At 52.7% G+C, this 20,798-nt stretch overlaps 1 protein-coding gene across 1 annotated transcript; it reads left to right on the top strand.

Moving 5' to 3' along the window:
* Positions 1–953: 953 nt before the first annotated feature.
* Positions 954–20,243, top strand: LOC116946849 (claudin-11-like). The gene is made up of 3 exons (XM_076070232.1): positions 954–2,089; positions 15,467–15,631; positions 17,113–20,243. Exons 1-3 carry the CDS (start codon positions 1,864–1,866, stop codon positions 17,391–17,393), a joined length of 672 nt encoding a protein of 223 aa, XP_075926347.1. The 5' UTR covers positions 954–1,863; the 3' UTR covers positions 17,394–20,243.
* Positions 20,244–20,798: the final 555 nt, after the last annotated feature.

Consider the following 20,798-nt stretch of genomic DNA (forward strand, 5'->3'; position numbering starts at 1 on the left):
GTAGAGGAAAGGAGAGTTGACGTGGGAGGGGAGACGGTGGGAGGGAGATGGAGGGAGATGGAGGGAGGGAGTCAAGGAGGGGAGCGAGGCGAAGGTTATTGACCCGAAGGAGTGAAGGAGGGGAGGAGTGGGTTGTGGGCTGAGTTGATACACACACACACGTGGTGTCTCTTCTCGAGCCCGGGCACGGGCTGGAGGAGAGATGGAGCCGATGTGGTACAGTCCGATGTGGGGTGGACTTGCCAAAGACTGGTACCAGCGGTGTCAAGATCGACTTCTGTGGAGGAGGCTCGTGAAGGACGCTGCTACTGTGCAGTTGGAGGTAGTCGCCCTCCAACAAAAGGGAAGGCAGAGGAGCGACGCTCACAACAACGAGCGAAGCGCCGGACGGATTAAACGCAGCAAATTGGCGCAGTGGGGAGCACAGGTGATGCATCGGCCAATCATCCCATTCAGCCCATGGCACGTGGGTCTGTCCCGTTACCTCCTGCCAGCGAGCTTTGGACAATTCACGTGGCCTCAAAGTGCACGTGGCCTGGCACAGGCGCCGTGGTGACGTCACAGCCACTTAAGTGGAGAATGGGGGATGTTGTTTGTTGTGTTGTGTGTGTATTTGTTGTTGTGTTGTGTGTGTTGTTGTCTTTGTTGTTGTGTGTGTTGTTGTGTATTTGTGTTTCTTTGTTGTGTGTGGTTGTCTTTGTTGTTGTGCGTTTGTGTTGATATGTAGTGATGGAATGACCCTCATGAGTCTCCGCCTCCGCGTGGCGCGGGGCGATGTCCTGGACACTGTCCAGATGATGGCACCGGAGCAGAGGGGGGGCGGGGCGTGGAGGTGGTTGGTGGTGGTGGTGTAAAGGGCTGGATGGACGGTGGTTGTTGGGTTGATCGGGGCGTGGAGGTAGTTGTAGTTGTGCGTGTTTCGGGTGGAGTGGGGTGCTGGTGGTGGGTTTAGTCGGGTGGCGGTGGGTGGGTGGAGGCGACTGAGCGGTGGGCTGGGATTAAGGAACCGTTATCTGAGTTTATAAAACGCTCGGGCGGCAGCATCGCGCGGCACAACACGCGAGCAGTCCCACCCAGGAGTCTCAGCGAGGAGTCCCACCCAGGAGTCCCACCCAGGAGCCTCAGCGAGGAGTCCCACCCAGGAGTCCCACCCAGGAGTCTCAGCGAGGGGATCTCAAGCGCGCCGCGGCCGTGCAAAGAGGAGGGAGGGTGCAGGGAGCTTCTGTAGGGGTCCCCTGGGCGAGGTCCAGCCAAAGCAGGTAACACCCCGCGCGGAGTGACCACTGGTTCTGGGGTAGCATAGAGGGGCTGGCACTACCACTCGAATCATAATACCGCTAGACGCGCCCCTGCCCTCAACAGCCACTCACCAGCCACGCTCATCACCCTCCCTCCTCCTCCGGGAATCCACTCTCGGCCACAACCTTCATCCGGCCAGCACCTCCTCCCCCACCCAAACCTCCTCTGATCATCCGTTTATGAGCCAGAATCTTCAGCCAGCACCTCCAGCCACCACCTCCTCCTCCGGGCATCCACTCTCAGCCAGGACCTACAACCAGCTAGCAACTCTTGTGTTCATCCACTCTCAGCCAGTGCCGTCAACCAGCCAGCACCTCCTGTTCCATCTCGCAGCCAGCACCTACTTGGTCTACCAGAGAAGCCTTCCTCCACCCAACACACCTCCTTCTCACCATCAATCTCCTTAACCAGTAGCTTTATCCAGCAACCTCGTCCACCTACAGCCAGGACCTACCGCCCCACCTCCTCCACCACCTCCTCCACCACCACCGCTTCATCCACCTCCATCTACCACCAGCCCGCCGGCCCCCCCTCCCACCACCCATCCCCCCCCTTGCTCCAGGCATGGGCGCTTCGTGCTTCCAGCTGCTGGGGGTGTCGCTGGGCCTCCTGGGCTGGGTGGCCCTGGTGGTGGCCACGGCCACCAACGACTGGGTCCTGCTCTGCTCCTACGGCTTCACGGCGTGCGTGCGCTTCGAGGACATGGGCAGCAAGGGCCTCTGGGCTCAGTGCATCAGCAACAACGGCATCGACCACTGCAAGCCCTTCGCTGAGATATTAGCCCTACCAGGTACGTCCACGCATGTGCACCTCTGTGTGTGTGTGTGGGTTGCGGCGGTGGGGGGGGGGGGGGAGCGGTGGCGCAGTGGTTAGCGTATTGCGCTACGGATCCACCGACCTGAGTTCGATTCCCGCTCACGGCCATCACCAGAAGCGATCATCTGATTAGATCTTGTACTTCCCCTAGGTTGACTCAGCCCTAACTGGATACCTGTTACGGTGTGTGAACTTGATCAATAGGGGAGACTCAGGCGGTAGGGTTGAGGCGCGCCATGCCGACCTCAATAGGTGCCCGATAACGGCACTCGTCCTAAAAGTCGGAATGATAATCTCTATTTAGACTGCAGGAGGAGGAATCCGATGAGCTATGAAGCTCTTTTTCACAGATGTCCAGTAAGGGCGGGTCAGCAAGTTACAACAGCAAGCAATACAAACCCACGATAGGCGTGCAAAGTAGAGACGATGGTAGTAAGCGAGTCACTAAATATAAATAATAAAGGGACATGAAAATCATTATATAAGTCCAATTTATCCAGGCTGGGCAAGGTAGCTAAAACAACACAGCAGTCCCAGACGACACAAAGACAACGCCTCACAGCATCAGTAGCCCCTCTCTAAATGGCACATTAACAACATTGAACTATCAATACCACACAGGCCGTGATCAATACCACACAGGCCGTGATCAATACCACACAGGTCGTGATCAATACCACACAGGCCATGATCAATACCACACAGGTCGTGTTCAATACCACACAGGCCGTGATCAATACCACACAGGCCGTGATCAATACCACACAGGTCGTGATCAATACCACACAGGTCGTGATCAATACCACACAGGTCGTGATCAATACCACACAGGTCGTGATCAATACCACACAGGTCGTGATCAATACCACACAGGTCGTGATCAATACCACACAGGTCGTGATCAATACCACACAGGTTGTGATCAACTCTGTGCACCTTTGCGGGGGCTCTTTGCCGTTAGGGAGCGGTGGCGCTGCGCTCCGCGCACTGCGGTACGGGTCCGCGTGTGATCCCCCACCCGCCGCGGTGGCTAGGAGATGTTAACTACCTCGCCTGGTATACAGGAGGTCGTGGGTTCGATGGTGAGATGTTAATTACCTCGCCTGGTATACAGGAGGTCGTGGGTTCGATGGTGAGATGTTAACTACCTAGCCTGGTATACAGGAAGTCGTGGGTTCGATGGTGAGATGTTAACTACCTCGCCTGGTGTACAGGAGGTCGTGGGTTCGATGGTGAGATGTTAACTACCTCGCCTGGTGTACAGGAGGTCGTGGGTTCGATGGTGAGACGTTAACTCCCTCGCCTGGTGTACAGGGGGTCGTGGGTTCGATGGTGAGATGTTAACTACCTCGCCTGGTGTACAGGAGGTCGTGGGTTCGATGGTGAGATGTTAACTACCTCGCCTGGTGTACAGGAGGTCGTGGGTTCGATGGTGAGATGTTAACTACCTGGCCTGGTGTACAGGAGGTCGTGGGTTCGATGGTGAGATGTTAACTACCTCGCCTGGTGTACAGGAGGTCGTGGGTACGATCCCGACTCTGACGCCTGCTGTATATTTGGAGTGTGCGGTGTCTCTCTCCCCATGGTCGCGTGGATTTTCTCCGGGTCCTTCGGTTTTTCCCTCCACATTTGGAATTAACAATATGCGCTTAAAGAATTTGTCAACTTTATCTTTCCACGTGACGTAATTCCACTTCGTTGAGCTATCGTTTGTGGCCAGGTCGCTTCTGAAAAAAAGAGCTCTATAGGTAGCTCTGTGGGCCTTACCTGGTAAAATAAAAAAAAACAGTTTAGTCTATATTAGTTGCGTGATACCTGAACCTGTATTAGGCATCATTTGGCGGCTTGGAGTTTGTGCTGGCCTTAATATGAGCTCGCTAACAGCACTTGGTCCCAACAGTCCATATTTAGCACGTGAAGGAAACGCTTTTTAATCGTGACCAATCCACTGCTGGATGATGGCCTCCGCAACCCGCAAGCCATCTGTCACGTGATGTTATTTTCCCACTAAATGAGCGCTCACGACATCGATGCCATCGCTCCGTCTCCTCTGGTGACGGAGCGATGGACTGCAACACGTGCGCGCGCGTGGTGCTGGATGAGAGGGCTTTCTCCCGCCGTGCGGGTCGTGGGGGGAGGGAGGTGGGGGTTGTCTGACCATACTTCACCGCGCTGGTCACTGGGGGTCTGGAGTTGCAGCGGTGCCGCAGTGGGTCACGTGCTGCGCTATGAACCCGCGGCCGGGTTTTCCCCTCCACATGAAGAAACGTGCATTTAGATTGCGTCGATTATTTTGCTGCTAAAAATGTCCACGTGATGATGAGCCACTTTGGTGAGCTATCATTTGTGGCCACGTCAAGTCAGAAAAATAAGTGAATGCCTCAGCGGGCTTTACTTGGTAAAATAACAAAAATAGTTTAGTTTTATTTGTACAATTGTGAGCGATTTGTTGACCTCTTCTTTACTGTGCACTCCTGATGTGGGTTTGTTGTTGTATTGTTTGTTAATGTAACGTCCTGACCCGCCTCTACCCGACATCTGTGAAGAAGAGCTTTATAGCTCTTCGGATTCCTCCGGTAGCGAGCGATGTGTACGATCTGCCGCCGCTCCCGCTCACAAACCCGCGTGGTTAAACAAGAGCAGTGAGAGACGAAACACGCCAGACACACACACACACCATGCACATCATCTCTCCGTCTCCACATCGACAACATCTACAACGGATGCGTTAGAATGAAGAGGCGGTGGACACGAGTGTTGTTTGTTGGGGGGAGGCGGGGGGGGTCTACGCGACCCCCCCCCCAAATCCTCTCTGGAGTGGTGTGCCGCAATTGCCCCGATGTTGTCTAAAAACAAAAATCGAAACTTATAAATAACTTGGCTCCGTCGTTAAAAAATTGCCCCGAAAACACAGGAAAAACAATCGCATTACCCCCCCCCCCCCCTAAATTGCGGCGTTCCGCTCGAGCGTGCGTGGTAGCATTAAGCGGTGCCCCCCCCCCCCCCCCCCCCAGAGGAAGCGCCCTCGGCCCTGTTTGTTGACGTTCCTCTGTGTGGGGAGCGGTGGGCGAAGTGGTTTGGTGCACCGCGCTGCGTACGAAGCCCGTGCCCTGAATTACACCCCACGGCTAACATCAGTGGCGAGTGAAAATCTGAACCGGCCCTGGACCCCCTCCCCCCGCAACCTTCCCTTGGTGCGGTGTTTCAACATCGGCACTGGGAAGACAAAGGCGGTTTTGGTGGTGCTGGCCACCCACCCCTTCTCGTGTGCCGTGCAGGCCTTCAGAGGTGCTGATGCTGCTGCGACTCGCTGACATCGCTTGCCCCTACATCCTGTTAAAGGCTACACGGGGGATCTTTGCCTATCTTTGTGTGAGTGCATCATCCCTGGGGTGACGCTGGGATGAGTTATTTGGCCGGAGCAGGGCGGATGATGCAATCGCGAGTTTAGATTAATGTTCGGCCATCAACATGTTTTATTCCTTAATGAGATGTTAATCGTTTATTTATGCGGTCGCAATAAAACATCCAAACTATGTCCATGCACGATTACAGTATAGCCTTATAGGTATTCGTCCTAGTTGCTGTGCTACCAGGCATCTCCCCGTGGCCACAAACCACGCAACCCAGGCTGGGATTGTCAATTTACACGGCACGTCGCGATAATGCTGCTGCTGTTGTTGATGATTAGGATGATGATGATGATGCTGCTGCTGTTGTTGTTGTTGATGATTAGGATGATGATGATTACCAAAACCGTTACGTGGTTTATAATGTCCACCTCGCTCTCTCCTGTGTACCTGTGCGGAATGCCGCACGTGTAACCAATGAGGATTGGAATGCGCTGCTGCTGCTGCGAGTGTGGGGAGGGGTGGGATGAGTGAGTGTGGATTTTAGGGACGCGACGTGCGTGTGAGTGTGTGTGTGCGTGAGTGTGTAAGTGTGCGTGAGTGTGTGAGTGTGTGTTTGATCTCCCACCTGCTCTGAATTAGAACCGCTGCACCACCTCTCCCCACGCCCTGTCGGGAGCGGTGGTGCAGCGGTTAGCGCTACGCTGCGCTACGAATCCGGCCACGGCGGGTTCGATTCCCGCTCACGGCCAATACCAGTTACGAATATCTGAATCGGTCATAGGTTTCCCCTAGGTCGACTCAGCCTCAAATGAGTATCTAGTGCGGTGTGTTGTAAACATCGCCACTGGGGCGACAAAGGCGGCCCGGCGTGGTGTTGGTCACCCACCCCCTCGTGTTCCGTGCCGGCCTTCATAGGTGCTCGCTAACAGCACTTGCCCCAACAGTCTGTTAAAGGCTATTCAGTGGCTCTTTGTGTGTGAGTGTGTAATCTCTCACCTGCTCCGCATTACAGAGGCTCGCGCCCACGCCCTCGTTATAGCGCGTGCCTGTTATTGAGTGGGGTTGGTGGATCGCACAGAGATCACCTGCAGCCACGTGCTGTCAGAGTGTAGCAAGTGTGAGAGGGGGGGGGGGTAGGCGGATGGTCGTACGGCCCAGAGAGGGGGGGGGGGGTGATCGTGAACCAGTCTGTGCGGAGCGCCGCGTGTTAATCGGAGGTGGGGTTTTCTCCCGGGTTTCTCCCACGGGGAGACGAGCTACTTCAAAATTGGCCAAGCATCCCAATGTAGGAGTCTCGTGATGACGAATCTGGAAGAGCATTGTCAACAGCGAGACCCGGTGGCTCGTTTCATAAACAAATATAAGTGCTCGGCTTGCGCAGGGAGAACACTGAAGCTTGTAAAACGGCGCCACTCTCAGGCGGCCACTTGGCAAGAGTCCACGAGATCAACAACAATCAACAATAAAAACAACAACATCAATACCAACACCAATAAACAACAATAAACAACAACCACCAACACCAATCAACAACAATTGACGGCGACGACTCAGCGAGGCGACACGCTCACAGGGGGACACGTGTTGTGTGCAGGGTGGTGGTAGTGGTGGTGGTGATAGTGGTGGTGGTAGTGGTGATAGTGGTGGTGGTAGTGATAGTGGTGGTGGTGATGGTGGTGATGGTGGTGATAATGGTGGTGATATTGGTGGTGGTAGTGGTGGTGGTGATAGTGGTGGTGGTAGTGGCGGTGATAATGGTGGTGGTGGTAGTGGCGGTGGTGATAGTGGTGGTGGTAGTGGCGGTGGTGATAGTGGTGGTGGTAGTGGTGGTAGTGGCGGTGGTGATAGTGGTGGTGGTAGTGGTGGTGATATTGGTGGTGGTAGTGGTGGTGGTGATGGTGGTGGTAGTAGTGGTGGTGATAATGGAAGTGGTGATGGTGGTGATAATGGTGGTGCTGGTAGGCCTTCATAGATGCTCGCTAACAGCTCTTGCCCTTCCAGTCTGTTAAGGCTACACGGGGGATCTTTGTCTTTGGTGGTGATACTTGCGAGGTATTTGGCGCCATCAATGGCATCGCCGGTTTACGCGGCCGCAATCTCTCGATCTATGAGTTTGTATATTCTGTAGAGTATTTGAGTTTGTTTTTACTGTAGAGTATTTTAGTTTGTTTTTACTGTAGAGTATTTCTGTGAGTCTCGATGCATATCTACGTATCGTTATGAGCCTTTACGTGTCTCTATGAGTTTACTTAATAGCCCCCAAGTCGGGCTGCATAGCCACAATCACACACGACGGCGGATTTGTAAAGAAACGTTTATCGAGCATTTTGACCTGTTCTCAGAAACTGTGATTTAAACTATATATACAGTGGACAAAGTATATAGAAGTCTGAACCCCCCCCCCCCCCCCGAGGCAAGGCGGAATGGTTTTGGGGGTGAATGTTTACGCGGTAATTGCTCACATTAATGTCTCGCGTTATCGTAATCATCTCGGGCGCGTGAGTCAATACGATTTGTGGGATTAGATGCGCCCACTCACCCACTCACCACTCACTCACTCCTCACTCACTCACCACTCACTCACTCCTCACTCACTCACCACTCACTCCTCACCCACTCCTCACTCAGTCCTCACTCACGCCTCACTCACTCCTCACTCACTCGCCCGCTCACTGACTCGCCCACTCACTGACTCCTCACTCACTCACCACTCACTCGCCCGCTCACTCACTCGCCCACTCACTGACTCCTCACTCACTCACTCCTCACTCACTCACCACTCATTCACCCACTCACTCACTCACCACTCACCACTCCTCACTCACACACTCGCCCACCCACTCCTCACTCACTCGCCCACTCACTCACTCACCACTCACTCACTCACTCGCCCACTCACTCACTCCTCACTCGCTCGCCCACTCACTCCTCACTCACTCACTCCTCACTCGCTCACTCATTCACTCCTCACTCACTCATTCACTCCTCACTCCTCACTCGCCCGCCCACTCATTCACGCGCCCGCTCACTCGCCCGCTTTTTACTCACTCGCCCGCTCACTCCTCACTCATTCACTCGCCCGCCCGCCCACTCACTCACTCGCCCACTCACTCCTCACTCACTCGCCCACTCACTCACTCGCCCGCTCACTCACTCACTCGCCCGCTCACTCCTCACTCACTCGCCCGCTCACTCCTCACTCACTCGCCCGCTCACTCCTCACTCACTCGCCCGCTCACTCCTCACTCACTGACTCGCCCGCTCACTCCTCACTCACTGACTCGCCCGCTCACTCACTCACTCGCCCACTCACTCCTCACTCACTCGCCCGCTCACTCACTCACTCGCCCACTCACTCCTCACTCACTCGCCCGCCCACTCACTCACTCGCCCACTCACTCATTCGCCCACTCACTCACTCCTCACTCACTCACTCCTCACTCACTCACTCGCCCGCCTACTCACTCACTCGCCCGCCCACTCACTCCTCACTCACTCGCCCGCCCACTCACTCCTCACTCACTCGCCCGCCCACTCACTCCTCACTCACTCATTCACTCCTCACTCACTCGCCCGCCCACTCACTCCTCACTCACTCGCTCACTCCTCGCTCACTCCTCACTCACTCGCTCACTCCTCACTCACTCGCTCACTCGCTCACTCCTCACTCACTCACTCCTCACTCACTCGCTCACTCCTCACTCACTCTCTCCTCACTCACTCACTCGCCCGCCTACTCACTCACTCGCCCGCCCACTCACTCCTCACTCACTCGCCCGCCCACTCACTCCTCACTCACTCGCCCGCCCACTCACTCCTCACTCACTCATTCACTCCTCACTCACTCGCCCGCCCACTCACTCCTCACTCACTCGCTCACTCACTCCTCGCTCACTCGCTCACTCCTCACTCACTCACTCGCCCGCCCACTCACTCCTCACTCACTTGCTCGCCCGCCCACCCACTCACTCGCGGGTACACCAGTCTCACAAGCGTTGTGGTGACGTCACCGCCACTTAGCGAATGGCGGTTGTTGTTGTGTGTGTACACGTGTGTGTGTGTCTGACCAGCTAGTTGTGCCTCAGGCTTGTTCCATCTGGGCCGGCCCTCTAGCTGCTACCGTAGGCACACACCAGGCTCAACATCCCTGGTGAGTCGGGACAGTCAGCAGCTGCCAAAGCCGAACCCCGGGCGGCGGTTAACTAACCCGGAACACTAAGCTTGTCTGAGCCTGGGCATGTGGAACCCCTGGTGCAGTAAATTCCACCAAAAGGGTCTTTGGACCTTCCACTGCAACCAGGACCACCTCCAGTCGTCGTGACTACGTCTTGCCACTGGGTACAGATGGGGCTGGTCGAGAGAGTGAGGTTGACGCTGCGCAAATCACCCTCACTTAAATCCAAGTTCTCTGCGCAAGTCATGGCACTTTTACTATCGTTATTACCCAAGTCCTGTGGCGATAGGTGAGCGACAAAGCAGCAGGCACGGATCTGCTGGAAGCTGTAGCCGCAAACCTGCCCACAGGCGGCTCAGGATATTGGTCGTTCCTTCACTGGACCGAAGCAGCAGTGAAGTCCGGCAGCACCCTGAGTCACTGAGCAGCCCGATTCAGGATCACACTGCACACCTCCATAGTGAGGAAAGGGTGAGAAAAGGTACCCTAAACATTGCCTGCTTCAAAACATCCTGGCCAGCCTACCGCAGCTGGTGGGATCCCATACCTGCGATCAAAAAACAAATAAAATGAAAAGACCAAAGTGATACCACTCACTGTTGGCGCCTGGAATGTGCGCACTTTGTCGGACACATCTGGATCAAAAGACCTGAGAGACGCACCACCCTCGTGGGCAGAGAGCTGCCCTTAGTGAGACCCGACTGGCCAATACTGGACAGGTGACTGAAGTGGGTGCAGGTTACACATTCTTCTGGAGCGGACGAGGCCAGGAGGAGAAACGTGATGCTGGTGTTTGTTTTGCAGTAAAAAAAACCCTGGTCAACCAACTGGCAAGCCAACCCAAGGGTATAAACGACCGTTTAATGACTTTAAAGCTCCACCTATTGGGTAAAAAGGAGGCCACCATCATCAGTGTCTATGCCCCTACCAACTCTGACGAGATCAAATACCAAGTTTTATAATGACCTGGAAGCCATTATTGCTGCCACAGCCAGCTCTGACAAACTCCTGATACTTGGTGACTTCAATGCCAGAGTTGGAAGTGATCATCAATAATGGAATGGAGTGATAGGTGCACATGGCATTGGAAAATGTAACAGCAACGGTCTTCTGCTGCTGAAAACATGCTCTGAATTTGACCTGCTCATCACCAACACGATATTCCAACTACCAAAGTGCAAGAAAACTTCATGGATGCATCCTCGTTCACACCACTGGCACTTGATTGACTCCGCCTTGACAATCCTGATGAATATTCTTAGTTTTTTCGGTAAAGTCACGTTGAAGAGAAACAACAAAATAACAAAATATATATAAAACAATAAAAAAATTCTCACGACGTTTCGACCATAACTCAAACGGTCATCATCAGGTGTGTCGGTTTGCATAAATTTATTTTGAAAACGGCATATTTATTTATATATATAAAAATAACGTTTGCGTCACGCGCAACGATGGCAGTTTGCCAGGACTAGTCCATCTATTTTTTGAAAAGAGGAGGGGGGAGACGAAATTTGTTTTTATGTATGCTGTCTGAAAGGCACTGTAAGCGTGAACAATCAATCAAGAACTGAAATGATTTATCAAATCTTTCCAATGATTGCTAAGATAGAATCCATCTTCTCGGTTGAAATTGTCTCTGTGTTTGTATATGTGGATAGCCTCATGAACGAATCTCTCATGGAAGCCAGATGGCTTACAAAGAACCTCCGTCTTGGAAAAGTCAATGGCATGTGAGCCTACTGAATTAGAACAATGATCTGCTACGGCCGAGGTGTTGGTCCTACCGTGTTTAAGGTCTGCTTTATGTTCACGAATGCGGTCCGAGATATGGCGTTTGGTTTCTCCAATGTAACTACTACCACAGAGGCAACTTAGTTTGTAGACACCAGGGTATTGTATGTCCGGAATCACATCTTTTACAGACGGAACCAGATCACGGATTTTATGTAATGTGTTGAAACGGACCTGGATCTTGTGTTTATTCAAGATTTTGGAGATCTTTTTTGTGATCCCAGCAATGTAGGGTAAAGTGATGGTTTTGAAAGGCTCCTCAAGAGGGTTCTTCTTCATGGTTTGAGTGATAGCTTTGCGGATTGTATAGTCGGAGTAACCATTAGCCCTAAGAGCTTGGTGTACGTGCTTGAGTTCACTGCTTATGTGTTCCTGGTCGGATATGCATTGGGCTCTATGATACAGAGTCTTGATGAGAGAATTCTTCTGTGATGGATGGTGGTGGGAATCCGGTTTCAGATAAGCATCCGTATGGGTAGCTTTCCTGTAGACAGAGTGGCTCATTGAACCATCAGGTCTCTTTTTAATTAGGACATCCAAAAAAGGTATCTTGCCATCTATTTCGACTTCCATGGTAAATCTGATGGCTGGGTGTATGGAATTGATGTGGTCGAAGAATTTGTCTAGAGCAGGCCGGCCATGTGGCCAGATGACAAAAGTGTCATCCACGTACCTCTTCCATAAGGTTGGGCGCAGAGTGGCAGTCTGGATGGCGTCAGTCTCAAATTTCTCCATGAAAATGTTAGCTATAACTGGAGAAAGGGGGGAGCCCATTGGGGTGCCCTCAGTTTGTTTGTAGAAAGTTCCATTCCAAGTGAAGTATGTATTGGTTAAACAGTGTCTCACCACTCTGCGCCCAACCTTATGGAAGAGGTGCGTGGATGACACTTTTGTCATCTGGCCACATGGCCGGCCTGCTCTAGACAAATTCTTCGACCACATCAATTCCATACACCCAGCCATCAGATTTACCATGGAAGTCGAAATAGATGGCAAGATACCTTTTTTGGATGTCCTAATTAAAAAGAGACCTGATGGTTCAATGAGCCACTCTGTCTACAGGAAAGCTACCCATACGGATGCTTATCTGAAACCGGATTCCCACCACCATCCATCACAGAAGAATTCTCTCATCAAGACTCTGTATCATAGAGCCCAATGCATATCCGACCAGGAACACATAAGCAGTGAACTCAAGCACGTACACCAAGCTCTTAGGGCTAATGGTTACTCCGACTATACAATCCGCAAAGCTATCACTCAAACCATGAAGAAGAACCCTCTTGAGGAGCCTTTCAAAACCATCACTTTACCCTACATTGCTGGGATCACAAAAAAGATCTCCAAAATCTTGAATAAACACAAGATCCAGGTCCGTTTCAACACATTACATAAAATCCGTGATCTGGTTCCGTCTGTAAAAGATGTGATTCCGGACATACAATACCCTGGTGTCTACAAACTAAGTTGCCTCTGTGGTAGTAGTTACATTGGAGAAACCAAACGCCATATCTCGGACCGCATTCGTGAACATAAAGCAGACCTTAAACACGGTAGGACCAACACCTCGGCCGTAGCAGATCATTGTTCTAATTCAGTAGGCTCACATGCCATTGACTTTTCCAAGACGGAGGTTCTTTGTAAGCCATCTGGCTTCCATGAGAGATTCGTTCATGAGGCTATCCACATATACAAACACAGAGACAATTTCAACCGAGAAGATGGATTCTATCTTAGCAATCATTGGAAAGATTTGATAAATCATTTCAGTTCTTGATTGATTGTTCACGCTTACAGTGCCTTTCAGACAGCATACATAAAAACAAATTTCGTCTCCCCCCTCCTCTTTTCAAAAAATAGATGGACTAGTCCTGGCAAACTGCCATCGTTGCGCGTGACGCAAACGTTATTTTTATATATATAAATAAATATGCCGTTTTCAAAATAAATTTATGCAAACCGACACACCTGATGATGACCGTTTGAGTTATGGTCGAAACGTCGTGAGAATTTTTTTATTGTTTTATATATATTTTGTTATTTTGTTGTTTCTCTTCAACGTGACTTTACCGAAAAAACTAAGAATATGAATTACTGCAGTCACGAAAGCTTTAAATCAAAATCCTGATGAAGTTAACATCAGGATTGTCAAGGCCAGTGCAGCCTTTGGACGTCTACGTGACTCGGTATGGGAAAGGACTGGCATCAAGCAGGAGACAAAACTGAAGGTCTACCAGGCTGTTGTCTTACCAACTCTTCTGTATGGGTGCCAGGTCTGGACAGTCTACCAGCGCCATGCCAAGAAATTGAATCATCTCTACTTGAGCTGTCTGAGGAAACTGCTGAGGATCAATTGGCAAGACAGAATCCCTGACACGGAAGCCCTCAGCAAGGCCAATATCCCCAGCATCCACACCTTGCTTGCGAAGGAACAGCTTAGATGGACTATCCACGTGACCAGAATGCCCTGCGCAAGACTGCCAAAACAAGTCTTCTTTGGCGAGCTGAAGAATGGCAAGCGAGCGCAAGGTGGCCCCAAAAAGCGCTACAAAGGACACCCTTAAAGCTTCCTTGAAGAGTTTTGGATTCGACCTGAAAAGCTGTGAACCCCCTAGCTCAGCACCGACCTGCCTGGAGAAGAGAAGTACGGGACGGTGTTGTCTATATATACAACAACGGTGCAGGCCTCTGTGAGAGCATGAGAAGCTCCTGTGCTATCTTGAAGAGGCAGCAGCGCTAATCTACCAAGCAAGGACTTTGTGGCTGCACCTCAGAGCTCGGCATCCTCCCTGACCTGTCCAGTGCTGCCACAGAGAATCCCGGGCTCCGGTTGGCCTGTTCAGCCATCTGCGCACTCAACAAAACCCAACAAAATGACAAACGTGCCATGGTCATCATCAACTTGATGGACAAACAAGATAGTGTGTGTACACGGGCGTATGCACCAGTGCAGGTTAACTTCGAGGCCACATTTTGTGTGCAAGGCTCAAAGTGGCCGGAGGCGACGAGAATGGCCCAGGTGGCATGGCTTGACCGAGACCCCCAGATGCGTGTGACCCTCCCGCCACTCTCCCTCCTCCACCTTCCGTGGTCGCCGGAGGGCGACTGCCTCCAGTCGCGTCCTTCACGAGCCTCCTTCGCAGAACCCGACCTTGATACCGCTGGTGCCGGTTAAGGTGCACCTAGCCTGGCACAATCACCGCGGTGACGTCACAGCCGCTTGATAGATTGGAGTTTAGCCCGTGACTCAGAGCCAACAGCATGGTGAGAGGTTTACTACTGCATGTGTGTGTATGTCAGTGTATATACAGGTATGTGTCTCAGTGTACATACAGGTGTGTGTGTATGTCAGTGTATATACATGTGTGTGTGTGTATGTCAGTGTACATACAGGTGTGTGTGTGTGTCAGTGTATAAACAGGTGTGTGTGTCAGTGTATATACAGGTATGTGTGTGTGTGTCAGTGTATATACAGGTGTGTGTGTGTGTGTCAGTGTATATACAGGTGTGTGTGTCAGTGTATATACAGGTGTGTGTGTGTCAGTGTATATACAGGTGTGTGTGTGTCAGTGTATATACAGGTGTCTGTGTCAGTGTATATACAGGTGTGTGTGTCAGTGTATATACAGGTGTGTGTGTGTGTGTGTCAGTGTATATACAGGTGTGTGTGTCAGTGTATATACAGGTGTGTGTGTCAGTGTATATACAGGTGTGTGTGTCAGTGTATATACAGGTGTGTGTGTGTCAGTGTATATACAGGTGTGTGTGTGTGTGTCAGTGTATATACAGGTGTGTGTGTGTCAGTGTATATACAGGTGTGTGTGTGTGTGTCAGTGTATATACAAGTGTGTGTGTGTGTGTGTCAGTGTATATACAGGTGTGTGTGTCAGTGTATATACAGGTGTGTGTGTGTCAGTGTATATACAGGTGTGTGTGTGTGTGTCAGTGTATATACAGGTGTGTGTGTGTGTCAGTGTATATACAGGTGTGTGTGTGTGTCAGTGTATATACAGGTGTGTGTGTGTGTCAGTGTATATACAGGTGTGCCGGGCACTCATGGTGGTGGCCTGCGTGCTGGGCCTGCCGGCCATCCTGCTCGCCAGCACGGGCCTCAAATGCATCCGCCTGGGCGAGGAGACGGCCTCCGAGAAGGCCCAGAGGGTGGTGGCCGGCGGAGTGATGCTCATCCTCGTGGGTGAGTGCGTTGTGGCTCACCCTCGTGGGTGAGTGCGTTGTGGCTCATCCTCGTGGGTGAGTGCGTTGTGGCTCACCCTCGTGGGTGAGTGCGTTGTGGCTCATCCTCGTGGGTGAGTGCGTTGTGGCTCATCCTCGTGGGTGAGTGCGTTGTGGCTCACCCTCGTGGGTGAGTGCGTCGTGGCTCATCCTCGTGGGTGAGTGCGTTGCTACTCACCCTTGTGGGTGAGTGCGTTGTTGGTCATCCTCGTGGGTGAGTGCGTTGTGGCTCACCCTCGTGGGTGAGTGCGTTGTGGCTCATCCTCGTGGGTGAGTGCGTTGTGGCTCACCCTCGTGGGTGAGTGCGTTGTGGCTCACCCTCGTGGGTGAGTGCGTTGTGGCTCACCCTCGTGGGTGAGTGCGTCGTGGCTCACCCTTGTGGGTGAGTTGCGTTGTGGCTCATCCTCGTGGGTGAGTGCGTTGTGGCTCACCCTCGTGGGTGAGGGCGTTGCCGCTCACCCTCGTGGGTGAGTGCGTTGCTGCTCACCCTTGTGGGTGAGTGCGTTGCTGCTCACCCTCGTGGGTGAGTGCGTTGCTGCTCACCCTTGTGGGTGAGTGCGTTGCTGCTCACCCTTGTGGGTGAGTGCGTTGCTGCTCACCCTCGTGGGTGAGTGCGTTGCCGCTCACCCTTGTGGGTGAGTGCGTTGCTGCTCACCCTCGTGGGTGAGTGCGTTGCTGCTCACCCTTGTGGGTGAGTGCGTTGCTGCTCACCCTCGTGGGTGAGTGCGTTGCTGCTCACCCTTGTGGGTGAGTGCGTTGCTGCTCATCCTCGTGGATGAAGGGGTTGTGGCTCACCCTCGATGAGCATCAACGCTGCGCTCTCAGTGGAGGAGTCCGTGACAGTCGAGGTCGGCTGGGCAGCAAGTACTGAATGACCATGATCGATCGATCGAGACGCGTAGTGACACAGACACCCATCGATTCACGTGGAGAACCATAGACTCGCAGGAAGACACAGACTCGCACAGAGACACAGGTTGATATAGAGAACCCCCCAAAGAGCCACACAGAGACTCACATAGAGACTACAGACTCACATGGAGACAGACTCACATAGACTCACAGACTCATAATACTTATAGCCTCACACAGAGATCCGCAGACTCACATAGAGACCAAGACGACTCACAGAGAGAGCCATCGACTTACATAGAACCCTGGTGGCATTGCAAGGTCGTGACTGCTGCTGCTGCTTGTGCGCAGGGCTGTGTTCAATCGTTTGTTGTTCGTGTTTAGTTTGTCCTCTTTCCCCCGCACCTCCGATAAGCACGGTTGGCTACGTACGGTGCGAAATAAGTTCAACATACATACAGACTTGTGCGAGCGGCGACATCACACAAGACGTTATGAAGACGATGATGGTGGATGATGATGATGATGCTTATGATGGGATTGCGAGCGATGGCCTAATGACCTACTAACCTCACGACCGTAACCCTGCAGGCCTGTGCACCCTGGTGGCCACCACGTGGTTCCCCGTGGGCACGCACAAGGAGAGCCTCAAGGGGGTGGTGAACTTTGGCTACTCGCTGTTCGCGGGCTGGGTGGGCACTGCGCTGGCCATCGTGAGCGGCGCGCTGCTCTGCTGCTGCTCGGGCAGCAAGGAGGAGCGCTACTACGCCTACCCGGCCACCGCCAGCGCCGCCGCCGCCGCCGCCGCCGCCTCCGCCAGCAACAGCAACAGCACCGGCCCGGCCAGCCACGCCAAAAGCTCCCACGTGTGAGCCCGGCGCATCGGAGAGCAAAGCGATTGTGACGCGACCCGAAGAGGCGTTCGCTTCTCTCTCTCTCTCTCGGTTTCTGAGTTCGTGGCCCCGTGTTCCCAAAGCCAAGCGAGACGCACATTTGTAAAGTGTCCCTCAAACATTTATACATCTAGCCCACCTAAAAAGTGTTGTTTTGTACCCAAGCGAGAGGCACATTTATAAAGCGTATCCCCAAATCTCAATTCAAACGCACCTTTGCATCTTGTACCCGTGTACCCCAAACAACCCACCCCAGTGGCATGTTTCCAAAACGTACACAATTTGTACACGACCCAAGGGAACCTTTCGTTGAATGTTTCCCATATCAATGCGGTGTGTCCCTTAGCATAATGTACGCAAAAAGAGAAACGACTCCGACGCATTTTCAAAGTGTAGCCAAAAAAACCTGACCCAACCGCGCCTTGACAAAGCGTCTCCTTTGTGCCGGGAGCGACTCAGCGGGGGCGACTCAGTGGGGGCGACTCAGCGGGGGCGACTTGTAGCTTCATTGTCGAACGGCCCTCTTCTCCAGGTTGTAGGACGCGACGCGGTGTCGAAAGAGTTCCGCATGGCCCGTCTCACTCGCACGCTCGTGTCAACATGCAGCGGAATAAAGTGCGTCTTATCATCCTGAGAACACGGCAAGCCGCGGATGTAACCCTGCAGCTCCCCGTTGCTCACAGCTACCGCCAACCCTAAAGCCGTTTCCACTTCGCACAGCGCGTCGCGTTCTACGGGGCCAGCACCGGCGCGTTGCAGACGCCGCAGCGATAACGATAATCCATAACGATCATCGATGATCGTTGGCGCCGGCGTTGAGAATACAAAATAACGAGCAGAAAATTCGCCTCCTTCGCATCTGTTCCCTCCACAAATAATTTTTAATTGAAATACAAATTTTTAATAAAAAAAATATATTGATCTTTCTGATTGGGCCAATAAAAAGTGTTTCAAAAATCCCATAAGCCACTCCGTCTGCTGGGAGTGCAAAACTCAATCGGCCATTGATCAGTAGCGATTGGTGCCATCAAACACGACCTCTGCTGATCAGCCACTGGATGTTGAAACCGGTCCGGAGTTTTGCTTGCGTTGAACCGCATTCTACTTTATATATATAAAATGTGTGTGTTATTTGTGGCCCTAGGGGAATGTGTCTGGGTCGTAATGTCTGCTTATTTGTGTTGTTCGGTTAGGGCGACTGTTGCCAGCAACTCGCAATCCGCGGCCCCCCATCCCTCTCCCCTGCAGGGCCTCTCTTAGCACAGGGTTAGGGTTTGAGTCCGGGTTAGGGTCTTACTGCGTTGGGGACACCAGTCGACCAATCATGAACCGACGAGCCCAGCGGGCGTCTAAACTTTGGTTGCGCGAAAGGCGCTCGAGAAATCGTCCGTGGAACTGTGTCAGATGCCACGACGTGGAGCCGCTCTCACTTGGAACACAGCATCATTGTTGTTGTTGTTGGTGGTGTTGGTGGTGGTGGTAGATTGTGGGATTACGGTTGACCCGCCCACACGGACAGGTCCATCAACGTTTGGGAACCCCTTCGGTGAGACGGAAACGGTTCGAGTCGGGGCTGAGATCAGAGTTGATTGATTTGGGCCAATAATAGCTTGTCAATTTTAGTTGCGCGCGCGTGTACATATATAATGTGTTTGTGTCGTATACCTAACATAGACCGTGATCGTGCTGTTAGCGAGCACCTATTATTAAGGCCGACACGGCACACCCGAGGGGTTGGTGTGGTCAGAACCAAGCTCGGCTACCATTGTCTCCCCCTGTGCCGAGGCTCACACCGCACGTCGGAATGATTATTTGTGGCACAGTCGAGCTAAGGGAGTGTCAGGAAATGTTTGTTCATATAATTAGCCATCAATGATGTTAGCCGTGGCCGGGATTCGAACTCGGGTAGCCGGTGTTGTAGCGCATTGCGCTATCCGCTACACTACCGCTTCCCACATACACGCACACACACACAGGTCTGTCTCTAACAGATGCGCAAACAAACACACACACGTGTACACTCGTACACACACGTGTACACACACACGTTTAGACACACACGTGTACACACACACACGTGTACACACACACACGTGTACACACGTGTACACACACACGTGTACACACACACGTGTACACACACACGTGTACACACACACGTGTACACACACACACGTGTACACACACACACACGTGTACACACACACACACGTGTACACACACACGTGTACACACACACACGTGTACACACACACACGTGTACACACACACGTGTACACACACACGTGTACACACACACGTGTACACACACACACACGTGTACACACACACACACGTGTACACACACACACGTGTACACACACGTGTACACACACGTACACACACACGTGTACACACACACGTGTACACACACACGTGTACACACACACGTGTACACACACACACACACGTGTACACACACACACACACGTGTACACACACACACACACGTGTACACACACACGTGTACACACACACGTGTACACACACACGTGTACACACACACGTGTACACACACACACACACGTGTACACACACACACACACGTGTACACACACACGTGTACACACACACGTGTACACACACACACGTGTACACACACACACGTGTACACACACACGTGTACACACACACACGTCACCCCATGGCACAGCCCCTCGCCTGTGCCCGCCGGCCCTCTCGGAGTCACGGCGGCTGCTATCATCGTCGTCGTCTCGTCGCGTGCACCTCGTCACCACCTCGTCGTCATGCACAGCGGCACACTCGTCAATAAACGGCCTCGTCACGTTACCTCCTCGCTCTGTTGTGGTTGCCTTCTTGTTCGTTTGCTTGGCCACACTTGTGAAGTGCTCCGGCGTGGCTGCCTCTCCGCGGTGAGCACTCTGCCCGGGCCACGCCGGTTCCACCCGGGGGACGTCCAAGGCGCTGCCCCTGGGTTGGGTTGTCGCCAGCAGCGCTCGTCTCGTTACCCAGCCCACCCCGACCCAATTGCCTCATCAGCTTCATCGCCTAAAGTAACTCATTCGCTTCGTGGCCCTCGACGGTCGCAGCCGGGTGCGGCGTCGAGGTGCGCTGCTGTTGCTACTGCCACGACGAGAGAGGGCTTCAGCAGAGACAAAGAGACACAGAGACAGAGAGACACAGAGACAGAGAGAGACACAGAGACAGAGACACAGAGAGACACAGAGACAGAGAGACACAGAGACAGAGACACAGAGAGACACAGAGACACAGAGAAACACAGAGAAACACAGAGACACAGAGACACAGAGAAACACAGAGACAGAGAAACACAGAGACAGAGAAACACAGAGACAGAGACACAGAGAAACACAGAGACAGAGA

This window comes from Petromyzon marinus, chromosome 28 (assembly GCF_048934315.1).
Source record: "Petromyzon marinus isolate PM22_M1 ecotype Great Lakes invasive population chromosome 28, UKy_Petmar_22M1.pri1.0, whole genome shotgun sequence".
NCBI classification, from domain to species: Eukaryota; Metazoa; Chordata; class Hyperoartia; order Petromyzontiformes; family Petromyzontidae; genus Petromyzon; species Petromyzon marinus.